This window comes from Mercenaria mercenaria, chromosome 19 (assembly GCF_021730395.1).
Source record: "Mercenaria mercenaria strain notata chromosome 19, MADL_Memer_1, whole genome shotgun sequence".
In the NCBI taxonomy this organism is placed as follows: domain Eukaryota; kingdom Metazoa; phylum Mollusca; class Bivalvia; order Venerida; family Veneridae; genus Mercenaria; species Mercenaria mercenaria.
This window is the reverse complement of record NC_069379.1, coordinates 43,830,467-43,853,095: the sequence shown is the minus strand read 5'-3', so window position 1 is coordinate 43,853,095 and position 22,629 is coordinate 43,830,467. Positions and strand designations below refer to the sequence as shown.

At 33.0% G+C, this 22,629-nt stretch overlaps 1 protein-coding gene across 1 annotated transcript; it reads left to right on the top strand.

Annotated features, from left to right (window-relative positions):
* The first annotated feature begins 1 nt into the window (after position 1).
* On the top strand, positions 2-20,482 carry LOC123542725 (neuroligin-3-like). The gene is made up of 4 exons (XM_053532126.1): positions 2-260; positions 3,789-3,817; positions 17,557-17,681; positions 20,182-20,482. The coding sequence occupies exons 1-4, from the start codon at positions 119-121 to the stop codon at positions 20,465-20,467; spliced, it is 582 nt and encodes a 193-aa protein (XP_053388101.1). The 5' UTR covers positions 2-118; the 3' UTR covers positions 20,468-20,482.
* The last annotated feature ends 2,147 nt before the right edge of the window (positions 20,483-22,629 follow it).

Genomic DNA, 22,629 nt, shown 5'->3' with positions numbered 1-22,629 from the left:
ATTTAGCTCGGCGTATTCAAACGCTACAAGATATGCTCTAACAGAACTACTTACTTTCTTCTACACTTCATGGACGGATCCTACAAATTTACTTATAATACGTAACACTCTTATAGCAATGTCTAACGATCCAATGTTTCATGTTCCGGCCTTCCAAGTTGCACAAGCTCACGCCAGTCTTCAACGAGGAAGTACGTACTTATACGAGTTTTCCGTACATTCCAACAAACATGCACTCGCGGTACCCCCTTGGCTTAAAGGTACGCTGTCTTTTTTATTGTTTTACAAGCTGTCCTTGTTTTTATAAAAAAATGTCTTTAATAGAAAATGTCTTTCAGATCAATAATATTTATAGGTTATTTCATTGATTTTGTGAATATGCACGATCTCAGCACGAGTAGTGCTGATATTAAGCGACAGTTAAATAACTCGATCAAAGAACAGAAACAAAGCATTTTACGCTGCGTTGTACTGGATACATTTGCATGAACGTCATATTAGAAAAGAAAATGTCTTTGCCGTAAGAAGGTCGGTCTGAAAAGTGTATGTCATAACGCTTCTATAATTTGATATAATTTATTGTAAATTCTCTGTCGCTAATTTAAATGTTTGTCCTTTAACCAGGTCGTAAAATAAGACGGCTGAAAAAGTAATTTAATACTTTTTTCATTTCCTATTGTGCCACGTAGCTGTGCAAAGTATTTTGTATTGAACATTGAATGCTTTTCGGTGTTGTTCCAATTTTTCAACATCTGCGAATGAATATTGTCAATAAATAATCACTGCCTCCCAGCAAATCACGTGACTATGTTAAAACCAAGAGATCTTTTAATTGCGATATTTCTGCAATGCTTGACAAATCAAATGTTATCTTAAATCTCCAGACCAATTGACACAAAAGCCACAACCTTTAAGAAATGTATAAGTCCGTTCAATGAGAAAAACTGTACAAGTAACACGGTATATGTATTGCATAATAGAAAGTTTAATACCGTGTAAATTTTGAGTATTTCTTTTTTTTATATAGGAACTAGAAATAAGTGTATTGTAATTCAGTTATTCATTGTAATGTAGGGATAATACACGTTTTTGTGTATTAATGTCTGCAGAAGCCCGCGGGATTGTTTGTGACCGAGACCAAACGTGTATTGTCGCTATTCTTTCATAAAAATAACCCCATTAAACGACGATTTATGTATTGTTTTCATATGTGATGACTTGACGATTCCGGTACATTTTTTATTTACCATTCCTGTTGTTCTTGGAAACGGTAAACATGTTTTGAATATCCATATCCAGGGCCCAGAAATAAACATCACTATCAAAAGAACATCCTGAAGGTTTTTAAGCGATTTTTTTATCTCTCGTTATTACAAATATAAAATTACCAATAATTGTTCATATCATTTCACAATTTGGTGGACTCGATCACAATTTCAATAAAAATAACTTTACATTCGAGTTATATTGAGTACGGACACAGTTGGAGTAAGGATGAGTACGAACGTAGTGTCAAGCTTCCAAGCTGTTTATATAAATTCTTCGAGAAATTAAATAAAAACGTACCGACTGATACTTACCAAAATCATAAATATGATTCCTAAATACAAAGAATCGCACAGGTAAACACGCGATTCTTTAACATTCGCGGTTGTCTACAAAATCTGAATTGACGCCGAGTTCTAAAAGGGGAGTAAACAAGGGAAGAAACGAGTACGAACATTGTTGGGGCAGCGCATTTGGCGTTAGTTACAAGATGCAGATACCAGATGTCAATCTGCGCAGAATTACATATACGTCCCTGGGAAAGCATTTCAAAAATAAAAATCAGGTATTTACAGCACGTGAATTGCCTTGTCTGCACACGATTTTTCTCCCGTTAATACATGGGCGGATCCAGAGAAAAAAGTAGTTTTTATGCAAGAATTCAAATTCTACTATATTTTACGTAACAACATTTTTGTATTTCTTTTGTTATGAAAACTGAAATTACGTGGCACCGATGCACCATAAGAATATAAAAGTGTAAAAACAGACCAGTGATGAAACCAAAAATGCATTGTAAAGTTAATTTTCGGTAAAAGCACTTTAAACTGTTTCTAAACATTTAAATGTATGATATTTATTTAATCCAATGCTTAATGTTTCGCAGATATAATATATGACAAATACACACACAAGGAAATCACGTCTCTAAATGGGAATAGTGAAAATAATTTCTTTTTTATATTTAGCTTTGAAAGGTTACAAAACTGTTATTCATGAATATTTTGTCATCTCGGTTTTAATTTTTTGTCACGAAATATAGGTTTTGACATAGAACAGCCCACATATTTCTTTTCGGAATGAATAACCGTCTAAATATATCTGTAGTTGAATATCTGGATGATGTTAGAAGCAAGTTGATATTATAACAATGACAGGTGCACCTTTTATCATTATACGAAGGCGTAAATTTACATAAACGAACAATATAGTGTAATAACAAATTTAATTGTGCCTGCATGTCTTCGTTCTACTGTTAAAACTGAAGACAGTAGGCATAAATATGTTAATTGCGTATTGTAAAATATGGTTATAAAACAGTTAAGGTTTTCCTCCGGAAGAGGTACAATGAACATTGGCCGATTGTTATATAGAAAGAATGGTAATTACAATTTTAGTATTATAATAAAAACATGAAATAACCCGCGTATTCTTCACACTGCAATCTGCAACGTAGGTATTATGAAAAAATCTATTATACTTGCAAAGTTATTATAAGACCTACTTTATTGACATATTTAGTTATTTGTTTCCATAGTAATCACTTTCCATTTGATATTGCAACTTTAGTAGAAAATTTGTATATTTTCTAAACTGCATGCCTTTTACAAGCCAATATCCGTCACCACAGCGTTTTACAGCTAATGCAGCATTTAGCGAAGCAATATTTTTATTTTTCATGTTTTCCTCTTTCCTTGTACAACGTATCGTGATCAAATATGATGTACTAGTTAAGTTGTTACAATTTACTTATACAATGGCGTACAGCACCAATCGTTTGAAACAATACAGATTTTTGTCGTCATTATATTTTATATATACAAAGATACTTATGAAACCAAACATTCGAAGACAATTCATATCAGGTTCCTGTGGTCATTATATTTTATATATACAAAGATACTTATGAAACCAAACATTCGAAGACCATTCATATCAGGTTCCTGTGGTCATTATGTTTTATATATACAAAGATACTTATGAAACCAAACATTCGAAGAGCATTCATATCAGGTTCCTGTGGTCATTATGTTTTACATATACAAAGATACTTATGAAACCAAACATTCGAAGACCATTTATATCAGGTTCCTGTGGTCATTATATTTTACGTATACGAAAGCGTATGACTTTAAATATTTGAAAACGACCAGATTCATACCTGATAGTGATGACTTACAGATATGTCACCGTTACAAAACAATAATGACACAAAACATTTCAATGATTCCAATTTCTTATAGTGAAGTGATTACATCATAGATCCCAATTAAAATATTTTCAAATTCAAAGATACAAAGTTACAAAGATTTTTATGAAACTAAACATTCGAATATCATCAATTTCGTATTGAAATGTTATTACTTTACATGTCCCTCTAAAATATTTTTAATTACTTATTCACATACTTCGTTATGGATAAAACATATGTAAAATAAAAAGAAATTATTTTATCATAAATACTTGGATATTAAAAAAAATTATTTTGACATGATGAGTTGATATATTGTAGATTATTTCAGGTTCTTATCATGCCGATGAAATACCTTATAACTGATGATTTTATAAAAAGGGATTTGACAAAATAATCCCTGTTTGGGGGTAGTATACGCCATTTTGGGTGTCCTTATTTTGACTAAATAACGGAGGACTATTTAGGAAATGCTCGAATTTGTAAATAAATGCTAAGGTTATGACATGGATTAATCCATGCATTGACAAACAAACGAATAAAATACGTAAGCTATTATTTCAGTTTTATTCCAAGTGCATTATATAAACATGGATTAATCCATCTGCAAATATAACATCCATTGCTGATAATGCCTTTACAATAAAACTCCAATATTTATCGTAGATCTTCAGGTAACAGTGCATGGATTAATCCATCATTCAGTCCCAGTCATTTCCAAATAATTTCTACAAAATATAGAAACCAATACAATCTTAAGCATGGATTAATCCATCATACAATCAGCAAAACTCTAATAAGCAATGCAATCGACTGAAATCAAGAATTGTTCCAACTTTATCTCATTTTAGTTTGATCAAATACATGATCAGTCACCTTCAAGTGTAATATAAAAGATGGATTAATCCATCCTTTCATCTTGGATTGTTATAACAATGCCATTACTGACTGTGAAATGCACACTGTAGGTTTATCTAAAATGTAAAACCAAAAACATGGATTAATCCATGCATTGACTTTATAAGAAAATCAATACTTCTACCGAACAGTGCCAGCATTAATTACAGAAAAAGATGGATTAATCCATCCTTTCATCTTAGATTGTTATTACAATGCCATTACTGACTGTGAAATGCACACTGTAGGCTTATCTAAAATGTAAAACCAAAAACATGGATTAATCCATGCATTGACTTTATAAGAAAATCAATACTTCTACCAAACAGTGCCAGCATTATTAATAGAAAAAGATGGATTAATCCATCCATATTTTATTTTTGTGGAAAAATATTGTTCCAACTCTATCTCATTTTAGTTTGAACAAATACATGATCAATCCACTTCATGTGTAATATAAAACATGGATTAATCCATCCTTTCATCTTGGACTGTTATTACAATGTCATTTACGACTGTGAAATACACACTGTCGGTTAATCTAAAATGTAAAATAATAACATGGATTAATCCATGCATTCAGTCTTTAAGGAAACCAATATTTCTACTTAACAGGGCTAACATTAATTATAAAAAAGATGGATTAATCCATCCCCATTTTATTTGGTGGAAAAAATATTGTTCCGACTCTATCTCATTTTAGTTTGAATAAATACATTATAAGTCCACTTCATGTTTAATATAAAACATGGATTAATCCATCCTTTCATTTGGACTGTTTACTGACTGTGAAATACGCAATGTCGGTTTATCTAAAATGTTAAACCAAAAACATGGATTAATCCATGCTTCATTTTATTATGTGAAAATCAATACTTCTACAGGCAGTGCTAACATTGATTATAGAAAAGGATGGATTAATCCATCTCTATTTTGTGTAGTGGAAAGATATTGTAAGACCGTCTAAAATGTTAAGAAAAAGGCATATATTAATCTGTCCATTTCAACTTGTAAAAACAAATGCTAATATTGACAGAAAAAGATGGATTAATCCATTCCAATTTTATGTTTGTGAAACGTCTCACAAGTAAAACCAAACACAAAGATTAAGTCATCTTTTTTCTATCATGTTTCCATAATTGCTACACACATTGTTGATATCGATAGGTTTGGGGTGGTGAATCTTTTCCACATGCGACATACATATACTGTCCTCATAACATAGATTTATGATTAATAATATTGTAAAAAGAATTGTAAACAATAGATGGTTACGTTTTACGAAATATATCCTGTTTGTTCTCTGTAAATTAGATTTGCTATGTACCGCTGTTTAAAATGTATTACTATATATATACCTCATGTTTGTATCATGTATGATGCACTGAGTGAATAAATTTGATTTGATTTGATTTGATTTAGAAAAAGATGGATTAATCCATCCCAGTTGCATGTATTGAAAAACACATAAGCAAACCGTATGAAACGTTTCGAATTTATGTAAAATCATAAAAGACCTGGATTAATCCATCTTTTCTACTTCCAAGTTACCAAACCTTTTTTAAATTCAGTGTATTAATATAGAAATTATGAATTAATCCATCCCTTATTTTTATATTGAATTCTAATGTACTTTTGTTGTTGAAACACTCTTACGCTACATTGACGTCATGTTAACGTGCGGTAACATCGATGTTTAGGTTGCGACCAAGAAAAAGCGCTACTATATTGTATCTACTCTTTTAGATTAAGGGAATATTAGAATCAAAATAATTTATAACAAAACCTAGTTTTAACACTGTTTATAAATTCGGGTGATAATACGTCGTAAAAAATCATTACGCCTGACGTATAAACGCCCATCCTGCATGAATAGTGTTAAACACTATTTTGCTATAAGTTATTTCTTAAATAAAGGCACATTCGCGGATCACATTAACTATATAAAATCAAAGACACGGATTAATCCATGTTCTCCCAAGTTTTTACACTCAATGTTGATATTAACTGAAAAACAAAGAAAAAAGATTTATCAGTCTGCATTTATTATTTACTTATAGTATAAAAACATTGACTTACCATATCAAAATAAAAATGAAAAAAATCAAGGACATTGATTAATCAAAGATGGATTAATCTATCTGCATTTCTTTCAGTGCAGAAAAAAAACAACATTTGCTGATCTTACCAAATAAAAATTAAAAAAAGACATGGATTTAATGCGATTCTTTCACTGGTTGTTGGTGCAGATGGAATTTCCGGCCGAGGCTCTGCCGAGTTACCGCGTAAATATATACCCGAGGGCCGGATATCTGCACCTAAAACCAGTGATATAATCTCTTTCTTGCAGATATCATATTTAGAAATAATAATAATAATAATAATAATAATAATAATAATAAAATCTATCGAACGGCTTTCTTTTTAGAACTATTTCTTATAGCAGCGTATTTAAATAAAATACGGGAAACCAACGTCCATAAATATAATATAAATTACTACATAAATCTTCTACATATAAAAAGGTAAAGGTAAAGTTCTTGTTTATTAAAAGGGCCAACCAGTTTGGCTTATGGGACACCTTTATTGTGCGTACCGATTGCCTCCAAAATTCTACTACTATGCCAGGCGCCAGGCGGAAAAAAGTCGGTAACCATTTAACTAGCTCGCGGCTCACGAAACGGCCTTTTCGGAACGAGTCCAAATACAAACATTCTACGGACGAACGCTCCCCATGGGGCTCGAACCTTCGGCCTCCCTATCCCGATGCGGACGCCTTAACCACTGGGCCACGGTAACCGATATATATATATATAGTTCGTAGTACGTCATTTACAGCACGAGAGTCGCCCAGGGTGTAAGATGGATTTTTCCAGCAGCGGTAAAAAATACCGAAATTCCCCGTCTGGTAAATAATCTCCAAACTTTCTTCATTGTACATTCAGTTGAAATGATTTCCAAATAATTTCAACAAATATTAAAACCAAATGAATCTTAAGCATGCATTTCAAAATCTGCCTTAATTACATGTGTATAAATATTTATTTCAACGGCCCGGCGTGAAAGGCCTAGATCTTGGTAGTGGGCCAAGTGATTTCTATCTTCATTGGTACAGTTGTGGGCTGATGACTGTTCTAATAAACTAGGGTCAAGTCAGTCTACCTTACAAATGTATTGTATCAATTAGTAATAAGGGGAAACAGTGAATTTTATTTTAAAAACACGTAATACATATTTGTGCATTTTTGTGAAAAGAAAAATATTTGTTGATTAAACATCATAATAAAATAATAAGAAACCTATTTAGGAATACGTTACAAATTTCATTAATGGTTTTTAGGGAAAAAATCAAGTTTTTATTTTTTTCGAGTACTGTTTGGAGATGTGCACTAATTCAAAATCTTATAAAACTGTAACATTTACTCATCTAAAAATTTTGTTTTAATGCTTGCAGAATATTGTGAGTAACATTTGTCTCAGATTGAAAACCGTAGATTTTCAACAACAACAATAATAATAATAATAAAAATCAACATTCATCGAAGGAAAATCAATTTCTTTCAACTCTACTACACACATCTTCACGGTCTAGCTGGGACCCCTTCTGTGCTAATTGCCCTCTAATCAGCTACTGTTACATAATCGCTGATAAGCAACAGATAAGATGGGAGTTGTTAATTAGATTGGTGGGACACATATATAGTAGTGGATCTAGGCCTCTACAATGCAGTAGCTGGATTAATGCTTAAAAATGCGCATAATACCACTTTTATGAATTTTGTACATGTATATAAATGTAATGGATGAAATAAGTACCCGCACGGTTATAAAAGTTCATCCTCATAAATCGCTGATGAAACGACTACTGTTTCAGTTAGACTGGGTTTTTTCTGACTATTTATGTAATGGTGGTAACTTTGATTGATATTGGTTTATTTATCAACTAGAAGTAGTACATGTGTACCATATATAGTTTACGTGACTATTAAAATGTTATATGTGTGTATACTATGTATACGTTACAACGATGTACGTATGTACAAGTTGAAATAAATTATATGTTCTGTTCTGTTCTGTTCCTCTACAAATTCTCCCATGCTGTATTGGTCAAGATGGTAGAAGTTTTTTTGTTTTTTTTTTTTTTGCCGAGGCAATCCGGATTCGACTCCCGGCTAAAACTGCATGTTCTAATGTTGATTAAATGGCCAGGTTTCATTAAAAAAAACACAACAAAAAAACCGATCATTTTAGCCAAAATCTGGAGCCCAGACCCTCAAATATTGGTAGAAAAAGATGGATTTTCTGTAGTAAAACACATTCGTGGACTATTTCAAATGGAAGTCAAAGACATGGAATAATCCAGTCTTTCTTTTTGCGCATTTCCAAAATTAAAATAAAAAAAAAAAACACATTCACGGACCATCACAAATTCAAAATCAATGATTTCGTGCCACCCATCCTTTCTTGCACTTTTCAAAAAATTCTGCATTCAACTTTGATATTCATTGATAGATTTTTCATTACAAGCAATTAAGAAGGATTTATATAATATCATTTTCTTTACATTCACAGATCCTTACATACGAGAGAGCGCTATACAGATGGAAAATAATTTTTAATCCATCCCAATCGCAGACATGTTGTAAAAATATATCCTTCGGCCATTTCAAAGGCCAAACGTTTTACATTCTTTCAAACTTGTACACGTTAAATGAACGCTGATATTGACGGAAATAGATGTATAATACAAATATTTCAAAGACATGAATAAATCCACCATTTCTTCTTGCGCGTGTCCGAACTTTTTTTGCCACTTAATGTTAATATCCTATTTAATCCATCCCTATTGTTAAAATCAAATGCATGTATTAATCCACTCTGTTTTCTCTGCACTTTTTACAACACTCTTGCATACAATGCAAAATAATTATGATAATATGTCAACATCCAAAGATTCGAACAAACACGCTGTCCTTCATTCAGTTGATAAAATATCGTCTGCTACCATCTTGATGATATAGTATTTTGATTATTAGGTAACAGCAGTCATTCAGCATTTACTTATAAAATCATTAAGTGAAATTTGTGTTCATATCCTTTGATGTTTTTTTTTTTCCCAAAGGGTAATTCCGCAGATGTTTTATGTATACAGTGTTCCAAGATTATTTTGTTTCCGTGGTATTTTGTTTCAGTGGTACTGATATTGTTCATGATCATTAACATGTTAACATACTTTTAATCAAATGTTACATAGGCATTAAACTGATTAATCCATCTCAACAGTTTCAACATTAATTTACATTAAAATCATACACATTAATTATAAAAGGCAAAGTACCCTGCGCCGCTAATTGAATCGTCCAATCAGCGGGGACACGCATTGTGTGTTTATCTAGCCCGAGGCGATAACATCCTGTTGAAGTGACCGCACTCGAAAATATACTCTGTCATTAATTCTTCAGTGGAAGACTTGGACAATAGGGTAAGTACATATTTGATTTATAATTTTCTTTTAATTTTAATTAACTGAATTAGAAAAAATATGAATAGTGCGTTTAATTCTTTTTTTTTTTAAGAACATACCATTAAACATATTTTTGTGCATCCGAAACACGAGTTTCTTCGTATTTAAATGAAAATGTAGATCTTATGAATTGCTGTATAACGAAATAAAAGTGAATGAAGATCATTTCAACTGACTAAATTTTGAAATATCGATATGAAAAATCCAGAATATAGCCGGAAACAATTCATTCATTCATTCATTCCATCAATCAATCAAAATTCATTTAAATATCATTTCATTAGTAATCGACATCAAACATTGATGTTACAAGGGTTTGAAATAAAGTCGAAGAAAACATTTTATCGTGCAAAAGTTTTTCATGAATGCCATTGGAATTAAACGAGAAAAAAAAGTTGCAAGGAAGAAAAAAGCAGCTACAGTACCGATAAAAAGTTTCATTTCGTATAAGCAAATTTCTTTACGAATGAATTGGGCGACACAGACATTAATTAATACATTCGTTCAAAACTTTAATCTCAAAAAATGCATTAATGCAGTTAAATATATTTATGATATTTCATCTTAAGAAATTGGGTAATCTAAGCGTCATGTTATACTGTCAAAATAACCTATTTCAAGACTTAAGTGTAAGCAGTTTTGATGTATACGTAATATTGTTTTGAAGTATTATATCAAAAATTATATCTGTCACTACGAAATAAATTAACACACCCACTCCTTTGTTTACCTAGGGTCTATATATTTCGGAAAGACTTGCATGAACAATATATATCTCGCGGGAAGGTCTATATGTGCACGTAAACCGGTATTCTATTACACTAGCCAGACCTGTTCACGTGCACTTAGAGACATGCGCACGTGCATCACAAATTATTCTGAAAACAGAGGTCATCTGTTAGTAAATTATTCGAGTAGGTCTGTAATTCCGATCTTGTAAAGAACAACAACAACAAAAAAACTGTCAAACTAGAATCATTCCTTTCATTTTAACTACCACTGATTAGGCATGTATACAATATTACATAATTATTTCGAATGATTGGCAACTCCAGTACAGAATAATGTATATTAAATTGGTTCCTGGATGAAATACCGAAGCTGAATGTTACTCTGCATAATATCTTAAATTTCATTTAGGTTAATCTATGAGATTTGGATACTTTTAGATTTTATTAAGTACTAGTGCGCCTTCCAATTTGCAGCTTTATCTTCTTTACAACATTTATTCATCAGTCGGCTGTTACTGCAGTGTATTTTTCTTTCAAAATTACATGATTCCGAAAGAGTGCACTTGTGATACACAGTGAAATGTGCATTATATACAGGGACGAATCCAAGATTAGCGCGGAGTTTCTAGGGGACCAGTGATCCATGAATATGCTCCCTCGGACAATTGTTTTTGATGTGTAATTGAAATAGTGCAATCTCATTTTAATCTGGCCGTGACTATTTGAGGCATAAAAGCAATATGAGCTGCGCCATGAGAAAACCAACATTTTTACTTTGCGACCAGCATGGATCCAGACCAGTCTGTGCATCCTCGCAGTCTGGTCAGGATCCATGCTGTTCGCTAACGGTTTCTCTAATTGCAGTATGCTTTGAAAGCGAACAACGTGGATCCTGAACAGAATGCGTGGATGCGCAAGCTGGTCTGGATCCAAACTGGTCGCAAAGCCACCATGTTGGTTTTCTCATGTTGCGGCTCATAAGATGAAGTTTAGACTGTCGTCCGGTCCCAACATTTCAGCGATTATAAATTTGCGAGCGAAGCAAACCAGATATATCAATTTTAGGACATGAAATGTATGCTTGCCGCCCCGCCCCCTCCCAACACACACATACAAACACAAACACAAACATGCACAAGGTAATGATTTTTCAATACGGACGGAAGAAATTTTTATTAAGGAATAGCTTATAGCAAAACCGTGTTTTAACGTTATTTATACAAGATAGACGGTTGTACGTCTGGCGTAACAGTTTCACAGTCCGACCGCTTAGCTCAGTAGGGGGAGCTCAGATCTACGGATCATAGGTCGTGAGTTGGATCCCTGGACGGTGCGTATGATCTCCGTGACGATTCGATAGAAGATATTGTGTCTGAAATCATTCGCCCTCCCACTCAGATTAATCTGTGGAAGTTGACAGTTAATGCTGAGAACATGTTTTTAATGGTACACTGATAAGGATAACTGCCCTCCGTTACATAACTGAAATACTGTTGAAAAATGACGTTAAACCCAAAACTAACAAAAAGTAATAATTTCACGAGGGCGCAGAGTTAACCGGACATCGACGGCCTTTAAGTGTAAGAAAGACCTGCCGACAAGCTTCATTAAACACCTCAGGCGCTCCGCGCTCATGGTGTCACATGCAGAAAGACCTCGTACTCGGCTGATAATCTATACTTTAACATGTTTTTAAAAACATAAAAAATAAATACGTGTTTTCATAATGATCTGAAATAAATCAAACATAAATATGTGTTTTCACAATGGCCTGAACTAAACATGTGTTTTCATAGTACCATGTAATAGATCCAAAGATTGTCGTTTTAGCGAAGGCCAGAAGGCCAGAAGGCCACAGGGACATGTCGTTCATTGCGATCATTTTAAAATGTTTTAAAAATCGAAATAATAGAAAAGTTTGAATGTATGTACATTTTGCTCGTTATCAAACGATATCATAAGTGTTGCCACAGTGAACGTATACCTCCAGGCAATGAGGTGGAGATACTACCTCCGTGCTCGTGCTCTCGGGTTGTAAATCCAAGGGAGACTAATAATACTCTTGATCATGTCATAAAAGCATTGCTATAGCTTAAGTTTTTAGCTATGAAATGTTAGCAGCTACAGTTAAATATTTCACAAGTAGTTTCTTAAAAATTAAGTAAAGCTTTTTAATTGATGCGAAAAGTTAACGGACTTGAATACTGGATGCCTGTAAATAAAATTTAACAAAAAAAAAAAAGATTAGACGGTTATGACGATTATTTTACTTGTCTATAAAACACGAAGAAAGAAACATCAAATAAAAATCGTTTTAGATTAAAAAAAAAAAAGTCCTTGCAAAAATATTATACTGACCGCGAGATTGAAAATCAAAATCTTTATTTTAGCAAACACATAATTTTCACACATTTGGACAAAATTAAAACATTAAGTTAGAAAAATATCGATCGGAACTTGTACAGTCACAAAGAATAAGGAAAGTATAAAATTATTTTTTGAAACAAAAAAATAAACCTGTCATGTCACTGTCACATATTTCATCAAAATGTACATGAGAGAATTATTTTGCATTTTAAAGTACAGTAGTCCTAAATATAGGTAATCAAGCAGCCAGATAATGGCGGAAAGAAATAATCCTCCATTTTTCCCCAGTAAAAGTGGCATTTTCATGTTTTATATAAGACAGGTCCTTTTTTTATTTCATTATTGACCTATACCCGACATTTTGGTAGCATTTCAAGGAGTTTTTTTTTTTTTGCTTTTAGCTTTTAAAGAAATGTAAATAAACATATTTACACATGTATTCTTACCCACAATTTAGAACTTTGTCAGTTTGGAAGATATTCCATGGTGTAGACATGTCAGACATTAAATCTCTGACATTAGAAGATACACAATATCTACTTTTCTTGGTGTTCTTTTGTGGTTTATAGGTCATTTAGGAACATAAGGCTAGTGATCCTTTTCTAAAATGGGTCTGGGTATATTTTACAGCTCGCAGAAGATTGCTAATTTTATATAGAAGATACAACTTTTTTACTATTTTATACCCTTAAATAAGTCCTAACATTGCAGACAGGTTATGGAACACTAATTAAGGGCAATAACGGCAGACAGGTTATGGGACACTAATTTTGACAAGGTATCGCTACGGAGCTGGGCTAGGTTTGGTTAAGATTACATTGTGGATGTATTTGTGACATTTTGATAGAAGCAGAATGAGAAGTGTAATTAATTAATTTATTTGTTTGTTTAGTTATTTTGGTGAAGTAAAACTACATTTTAGTAGGAGTAGTAACAGCAGATCACATCACTGCATGTTTATGTACTTTAAAGTAAACAATTATGATGGTAAAATCTTTCTTGAAAAATCTCTACCCTTTTTGTCTCAGTTTGAAGACAATTCTCAAATTGAGGAAAGGACTGGCCCAGCTATGTGGGACAGGAGTATGAACACATTGCATTTAATATGGAATGTTATTTACAGTTTAATGAATTATAACCATAAAACGCAAAAGAAGTTACTAACACTATCTAGATAGAAACATTTTAGATAATTTGATCAAACTACAGTAGGAAATTTAATGATATCTATTTTCTTTTTTCGCGATGGAATGGGTAGTGGTGCGTAATTTTTACTAAAACTATGTCATCCCTCCCGTACCAATTTTATTCATAATAATTTTCACACCGGATCATTTTATAGCCTTTGTCAATCTCGGTATCTGTGAACTGTAAGATCACGGAGTCCGTTATTATAGATTTTAATGCGTGTACATTATTTCAGGTTGACACACGATGGAAATATGCTTATGCGAGAAGTTTCCAATAGTTCGGCTGGATATTTACGCGTTCCGGGGTATTCAGCAGATACTGACAGACAGCCTTTTTTATCATTCAGAAGTTCGTCAAAAGTCAGAGATTAACTACCGGGGAACCATGGTAAACCTCTGGTATGCGAGAATGGCAGATTGATATTCGTATCTCAACAGATTAAATTACACTTATGGAGATCATGGAACTGAATATTTCCATGGGCTTTATCGTTCATAACTCTACTCTTCATAGCAGACGGCAAATAGAGAAGTCTATAGATCTTATAAAGACATTTTTGCATGTCTGTGAATAACGAAAATCTGAAAGAAGTGATGCTAAATTGATTTGATGCGTAAACGGCGCAGGATTTAATGTGTGAAATGTTGTGTATTACTATTAATTAGAAACAAACATCAAGAAATGCATGACGTAGTATATTACTGATCATTTTCTGCTGATTTCATTTAGGCAAAAAATGAAAATAATATATTATCGTATGAAAAGCTGTATAAACTGAACAATCCGAGCTGAAACAAAACAGAAAGTTTTACAGTTTGATATTTTATCAAACAGGAAGGAATGCTTTGTGTATGAGAGCCATCGTCAAACAATTTTAACGCTTAAAAGAATTTTGAAAATCGGACGATAGGATATTGGTCACACGGCAGTGTAAAATCTAAAACCAAAATAGCCAGCCATGGTGGCAGCAATTAGAAGGGTGTATAACCTCAATCACTGATGACATATTTATTTACCAATCAGCCTTTAACCATGATTAATTTCTAAAGCCCATTGAGTTTATGACACAAAGAATGCGAATTTCCTTCGTTCTAACTGGGAAAAAATGAGAAAATATTTTTGAACTATTATGATTATTTTCCATTTAAACCAACCAAACATGTATGAGTTGATAGAATAATCTATCCTTTTTTCTTGAAAACCTATTTTACTGTTTTCAAATTTTTTATAGAGGGATGGATTAATCTCTGCTGTAGCACAGAATCATGTAAGGTACGCGCAACGAGAAAGGGTGGTTTGATTTAACATTTGAGATTGTCAGCAAATGTTTGTTTTTTCTCACTACATGAAATATGGATAGAATAACCAATATTACCATTGTATGTAGAACATTTGGAAAAATGTGTTGGAATAAAAGATGGATTAATCCGTGTCTTTGATTTTACGACCGAGACTGTTTTAGAATTGCTTCCACTAAATGAAAAATGAATCCACCTTTTTATCAATATGTGCATCGCATGTAGAAGTTTTTGAAATGTACAAGAAGAAATGATGGATTAATCCATGTCCGCGAACTGGTTTCCACTACATGAAATATTTCGAATTACTTTATCTTTTATCAAGTTTTGAAAACTTGAACACCAAAAACGCATGTACTAATACATGTTTTGCATATATATTTTAGACGGTCTTACAATTTGTTTTTATTATATATGATATGGGTGGATTAATCCATCTTTTTATCAATATGTGCATCGCACGTAGAAGTTTTTGAAATGTGCAAGAAGAAATGATGGATTAATCCATGTCCGCGAATTGGTTTTCACTACATAAAATAGTTACGGATTACTCTATCTTTTATGAAGTTTTGTAACTTGCACACCAAAATGCATGGATTAATCCATGTTTGCATATATATTTTAGACGGTCTTAGAATTTGTTTTCATTATGTATAATAGGGGTGGATTAATCCATCTTTTTATCAATATGTGCATCGCATGTAGAAGTTTGTGAAATGTGCAAGAAGAAATGATGGATTAATCCATGTCCGCGAACTGGTTTTCACTACATGAAATTGTTACGGATGACTTTATCTTTTATCAAGTTTTGTAAACTTGCACACCAAAATACATGGATTAATCCATCTTTTGCATATATATTTTAGACGGTCTTACAATTTGTTTTTATTATATATAATAGGGGTGGATTAATCCATCTTTTTATCAATACTTGCATCGCGTGTAGAAGTTTTGGAAAAGTGCATGAAGAAAAGATGGATTAATCCATGCCGAAGAACAGGTTTTCATTACATGAAAGAAAAAAATAATTTATCAAGTTTTGAAAACATGCACTAAGAATGCATGGATTAATCCATGTCTTTGATTATATAATTCAGACGGCCTTACAATGTTTTCTCATTGCATATGATAGGGATGGATTAATCCATCTTTTCAACAATATTTGCATCGTATGTAGAAGTTTTGGAAAAGTGTAACAGGTTTTCACTACTTGAAGAAAATAATTTATCTTTGTCAAGGAAGAAAGGATGGATTAATCCATGCTTTTGACTCTACATATGAGATAGTCTGCTAATGTGTTTTCCACTACAAATATTGGGATGGATTAATCCGTCTATTTCTATATTAGCATTGCTTGTAGAAACATGTAAACATGCGCGAAGGAAGGAGGAACATATCTATGTCTTTCATTTTCAATTTTAGCATTGTCTTTACTACATGAAATGGAGATGGATTAATCCATTCTTTATATTTTTTATCAATATGTGCATTGATATGTGCTAGTTTTCAAACATGTACAGAATATAGATGGATTAATCCATGTCTTACATTTCCTGCATTAGATAGGGATCCATTAGTTCGTCATTTTATTCTATCAATATAAGCAATGATTTGTAGATGATTCAAAAACATGCAAAATAAATGCATGGATTAATCCATGTTTTTATATATATATCTATTTATATATATATACCAAGTTTATATTACCATGATTATGACATATATCAACAGTCCAAATGAAAGGATGGATTAATCCATGTTTTATAATGAACATAAAGTGTAATATTTCTTCAAAGTATGGAATTCATTTGGAGTGAATAATGGATTAATCCATTCATTATCAGTAATGAATTCTGTATTCGCAGATGAATTAAACCATGATAAAATGGAAATTATAGCTTCTTTTATTCGGGGTTCTGCCAATACATGGATTAATCCATGTCACAAATTCCGCGTTTTTTTTGCAAAGTTGACAATTTCCAAAATAGTCCTCCGATATTTGGTCAAAATAAAGACACTCTAAACGGCGTATACTACCCCCAAACAGGGAATTTTTTGTCAAATCCCTTTTTATAAAATCATCAGTTTTATGTGTTTGGATTTCCAATTCGGTCAAACGCATCAATATTTGGCCACATGCTTTCAAATTTCACCGAAGAAGAAAAACAAATTTCGAGGACAACGATGACGTTTTGGTCAAATTTTGCAAAAACTGGGTAAATATTTTTAACTTTTATTTTCATTTTGTTATCAATCAACATACATGTTTACACTACATTTTATTTAATTTTCATGAATAAACAGCTGTATCATATAACCGTATCAATTTTGAGCCCTACTGGACATGACATGTTTTTTATTAATTATTTCGTTGTTCATTCGAAATTGACGACAGAATAGGATCGGAAATCAATGTTTTAATTGCCGTTCCTATTCTGTCATTCATTTTGAAGGAACACAAAAAAAAACAAGAGGGCCATGATGGCCCTGTATCGCTCACCTGAGTACCATTGCTCAAAATGATATGATCAAGTTTCGACATAGAGCACATAGACATACACACTAAATATTATCAGGATAAACATTTTCTTGTAACACTCCCTTTTGACCTAGTCAGGGCCAATTTCCATACCAAGTTTGAGGGTCCTAGGCTCAAATGCTTCATTTTTGTACTAACATGATTATTCCTTATCCTGGTAGACTGAAATAACATTTAAAACCAATCTCATTAGATTCTGCTGATATATATTCATTTACATAAAATAAAGTGAGGTAATTTGTCATAAATTCAGTCAAAAGTTGTCTACCCTGATTGTCCGAGTCCATCTGATGGCACAAATGACATTTAAAATCAGTATCTTTATTGTTTACTGAGATACACCCATATTAATTTGAAACAAAGGGAGGTAGTTATTTGACATAAAATCAGTCCAAAGCTATCTACCATGATTGCCTCAGTCCAACTAAAGACAATAATGAAATTTAAAATGAGTACTATAAATATTTACCGAGATAAATCCATTTTTATTAAAATCAGAGGAGGTAATCATGCATTGGTATATGCATGTAGAAGATACAGAATACAGAGTACAAGCCTATACAACAAATTATCAGTGAAGTATTCATATCGATAAATGTTCAATCAAGAGATATCTAATATGACTATTTCTTACCATGAAAGACATAAATAACGTTTCAAACCAATCTCATTAGAAGCTGCTAAGGTGTATTCATTTAGATAAAAAATAAAGGGAGGTAATTTGTCATAAATTCAGTCAATATGTATCTTCACTGATTGTCCAAGTCCATCTGTTGAAATAAATGAAATTTCAGATCAGTATCTTCATTAGTTACGGAGATATACCCATTTTAATTTGAAATAAAGGGAGGTATTTTGACAAAAAATCAGTCCATAGTTATCTACCCTGATTGTCTCAGTCCAACTAATGACAATAATGAAATTTCAAATAAGTCCTGTAAGTACTTACTGATATAAATCCATTTTGATTACAATCAGGGGAGGTAATCAGATATAAAATAACTCTGGAACCTACGATTGGATCTGACAGATTCGTCATGGAATCCAAGATAATATTGTTGTTGAAGATATTTTGGAAGTTTGTATCAAATCAAACCATAAATGAAGCCTCTATATGGCTGAAAAGCCAAAATAGCAAATTTTGGACCTTTAAGGGGCCATAACTCTGGAACCCATGATGGAATCTGGCAAGTTCAAGAAAGGAACCAAGATCTTGTGGTGATACAAGTTGTGTGCAAGTTTGGTTAAAATCAAATCATAAATGAAGCTGCTATTATGCAGACAAGGTCAAAAATACCTAATGTTGGCCCTTTCAGGGGCAATAACTCTAGAACCCATAATGAGGTCTGACAAGTTCAAGAAAGGAACCGAGATCTTATGGTGATACAAGTTGTGTGCAAGTTTGGTTAAAATAAGATCATAAATGAAGCTGCGATTGTGCAGACAAGGTCAAAATAGCTAATTCTGGCCCTTTCAGGGGCAAAAACTATGGAACCCATAATGGAATCTAGCCACTTTATTAAAGGAACCAAGATCTTATGGTGGTACAAGTTGTGTGCAAGTTTGGTAAAAATCAAATCTTCAATAAAGCTGCTATTGTGCAGACAATGTCAAAATAGCTAATTTTGGCTATTTCAGGGGACATAATTCTGGAACCCATAATGGGATCTGGCCAGTTCAAAAAAGGAACCGAGATCTTATAGTGATATAAGTTGTGTGCAAGTTTGGTAAAAATAAAACTATAAATGAAACCTCTATCGTGCAGACAAGAAATTGATGATGCACGGACGCTTGGACTGACGACGGATGACGGGTGATCACAAAAGCTCACCTTGTCACTATGTGACAGGTGAGCTAAAAACAACAAGATTTTTTACATTAACATTATCATTCCTTCCTATCTGTAATCAAGGGTATGCTATAAATTTCACACGATTTGTTTCATTTAACATTAAAATCAGCTACTTGGCCATTCTGTTCACCAGACGGAACAGCTGCGACGTCATCCAAGGAACGTTCTTTCTGATAGTACGCGGACGTCGACAAAACAGCGGCCTGTTTTCTCTATGCAGCATTGAGTATTTTTAGCGCCTTTCCTTTTGGAATGTACGTCATAATATCACATGCGGAAAGCAGAGCGAATGTAAATATTATAGGTTAAACGCTTTCTGTTTCAGAAATCCCAACGTTCCAGGAAAAACCTCGCTTTTCTGGCCAGCGTTCAATATGACGTCGCAGTATTACTTTCAAATATCCAATCAAATGACGAATGCATCAGTAAAGGACATGGCGCAGTTTCACCCCAGACGAATGGCGTTTTGGTCACATCTGATCCCACATATGATAAATTTACTGCAAAGTACCATTCAGGAAACAGAGGAGATATCACACACTCGAAATGAAACAGTTCATTTTGATTTAATGCTAATTCCATCAAATGGGACTTTTCATATCTATAAATAGATTCTCTTCCGGTTATGTTTGAACATTTCTTCTTATTTTTGACAACGGCATTACGAGCTGTTTTCATCTTCTTCCAGATTTTTACAAAAGTTACTAGTTCTTTCTGATCCAACACTTTAATGAAGGATAAAGAGTCTTTTAATAATCGGCCAGCTTGATATAACTTGTGAGATAATTAAATTAAAACATTTAGAAAATGTCTGTCTTTAAAAACATGGTCTTTTAGATTCGTTTGTGACTTTCATCTGACTATGCATTTCTGTAAAATCTTTACAGTCAAAGGATAATATCTTTATCAATATTTCATTTCTAATTTATCACTATATATTTTACTTTACGGAAAAATGAAACGGTAAGTGTACAGTAATGAAAAGCACTTGGCCCTGCAAAATTAGTTAGAGTCGCCTGCCTTAAAGTAGGTCATCCACTGATAAAAACTATAGCGAAAGGATAAGCATGTAGTATACCGATGGATTAAAATGTTCCATCAGCTGTATGAAATATGATTATATACACGTTTTTGTTTTGGGTTGAACTCCGTTTGTCGTCATTATTTAAGTTATGTAACGCCGAGCAGTTACCCTAATAAATTCTGTAAATAAGATCCTTTGGAAGCAAAGAATGGAACCAAGAAGAATAATAGCAGACTCGGTTTATTTGAGTCTGTTCCTGAGAGGTAATTAAATGTGCAACACCTCTCACGCCCCCTAGCACCGGCTTAAGCGGAACTCAAGTTGAATGGACTCCATGATCCCAAAGGACCAGAAAATATAACAACACCTCATCCAAGGAGAGTTTTTGCAGCCGCCACACGGCACTTAAAGATTGCTGTCGTGATAGTTAATAAAATCTGTAAAAAAGATCCTTTGGAACCATTGTTCCTTGACTATGTACAAATACAGATCATGGAGGACAAATGAGTTCAGACACAATGTTGTTTATCAAATATAGTTTGCACATCACAATATTTTCTATTATTTCAATATGTCCTAAAGCGTTGATATCGGCTAGATAAATTAAAGTGTTAAAAATCATTTGATACATTGTCAAGTGAAACATTGACGAAAGTCCGACAGAAAACAAACCACATTCACATCACATTCAAACAAGCCATTATGCCTAGGCACACTTTTTACGAGCATGCTGCCAAATTATACAATAAATTTGAGGACAGTATAATAAAAACGTTTCCTTATTTTAAATTGAAATAGAAACGACTTAACAGCATAAAGTGTTTCAAACATATGTATTTTACAATAATTTGATTTCATATATACATGAACATACCATAACGTAGCGTAGCATAGCAAAGCATAGCATCGCATTCCATCGTATCACAATCACAGTCATGTAGTGTGATAAAGTTTCACAGTGTATAACTGTTTTACATAGAAATTCAAATCAAAACACATACTCTATATCATCGAAATTCTATGTTTCGAGATCAGTATCTTAAAAATAATAGAAACATTTACATCTGTACGATATCGTAAATTCTATATGACGTATTTAATACGATAAATTAATAAATACAAGGTGTAAACTGCGTGTAAATCTATATGTGTCAACTATGTAAAATGTCAGTTTTGTCATGAGTATTATCTAACTAAGTCAAGTGTTCATCTATTACTTCCCTTTAATATGTTCCGGGGCCTCCGGGGCCGAGTGGTTAAGGTCGCAGACTTCAAATCACTTGCCCCTCATCGAGTGGGTTCGAGCCTCACTCGGGGCGCTGAATTCTTCATGTGGGAAGCCATCCAGCTGGCTTTCGGAAGGTCGGTGGTTCTACCCAGGTGCCCGCTTCTGATGAAATAATGCACGGAGTCTGGGGTCTTCCTCCACCATTAAAGCTGGAAAGTCGCCATATGACCTATAATTGTGTCGGTGCGACGTTAAACCCAACAAAATAAATAAATTAATTAATATATTCCAATGTTTCATTACATTTGTTTTGCACTAATTTCTCTGAAGTTGTACTGAAAAATCTTAAAAACAGGTACAATTATGTAAATGCATATTAAGACTATAATTGAATGTATTAAACACAATTTTTATGGGGTTCCTGTGACCTCTGAGCTTCTGTTTTTCGATAATGGAAGTTTTCGCTTGAAGAAGAAACTGAATTTATTTAAGTCGAATGTATGCCATTTATCTTGGAGGTA

Coding starts and splice junctions, on each gene's coding strand:
- LOC123542725 (XM_053532126.1), top strand. CDS start 119: ATGTCTAACGATCCAATGTTTCATGTTCCGGCCTTCCAAGTTGCACAA. Junction 261..3,788: donor GGTACCCCCTTGGCTTAAAG/GTACGCTGTCTT, acceptor AGATTATTTCAG/GTTCTTATCATGCCGATGAA. Junction 17,682..20,181: donor TCAAATTTTGCAAAAACTGG/GTAAATATTTTT, acceptor TTTCTGTTTCAG/AAATCCCAACGTTCCAGGAA.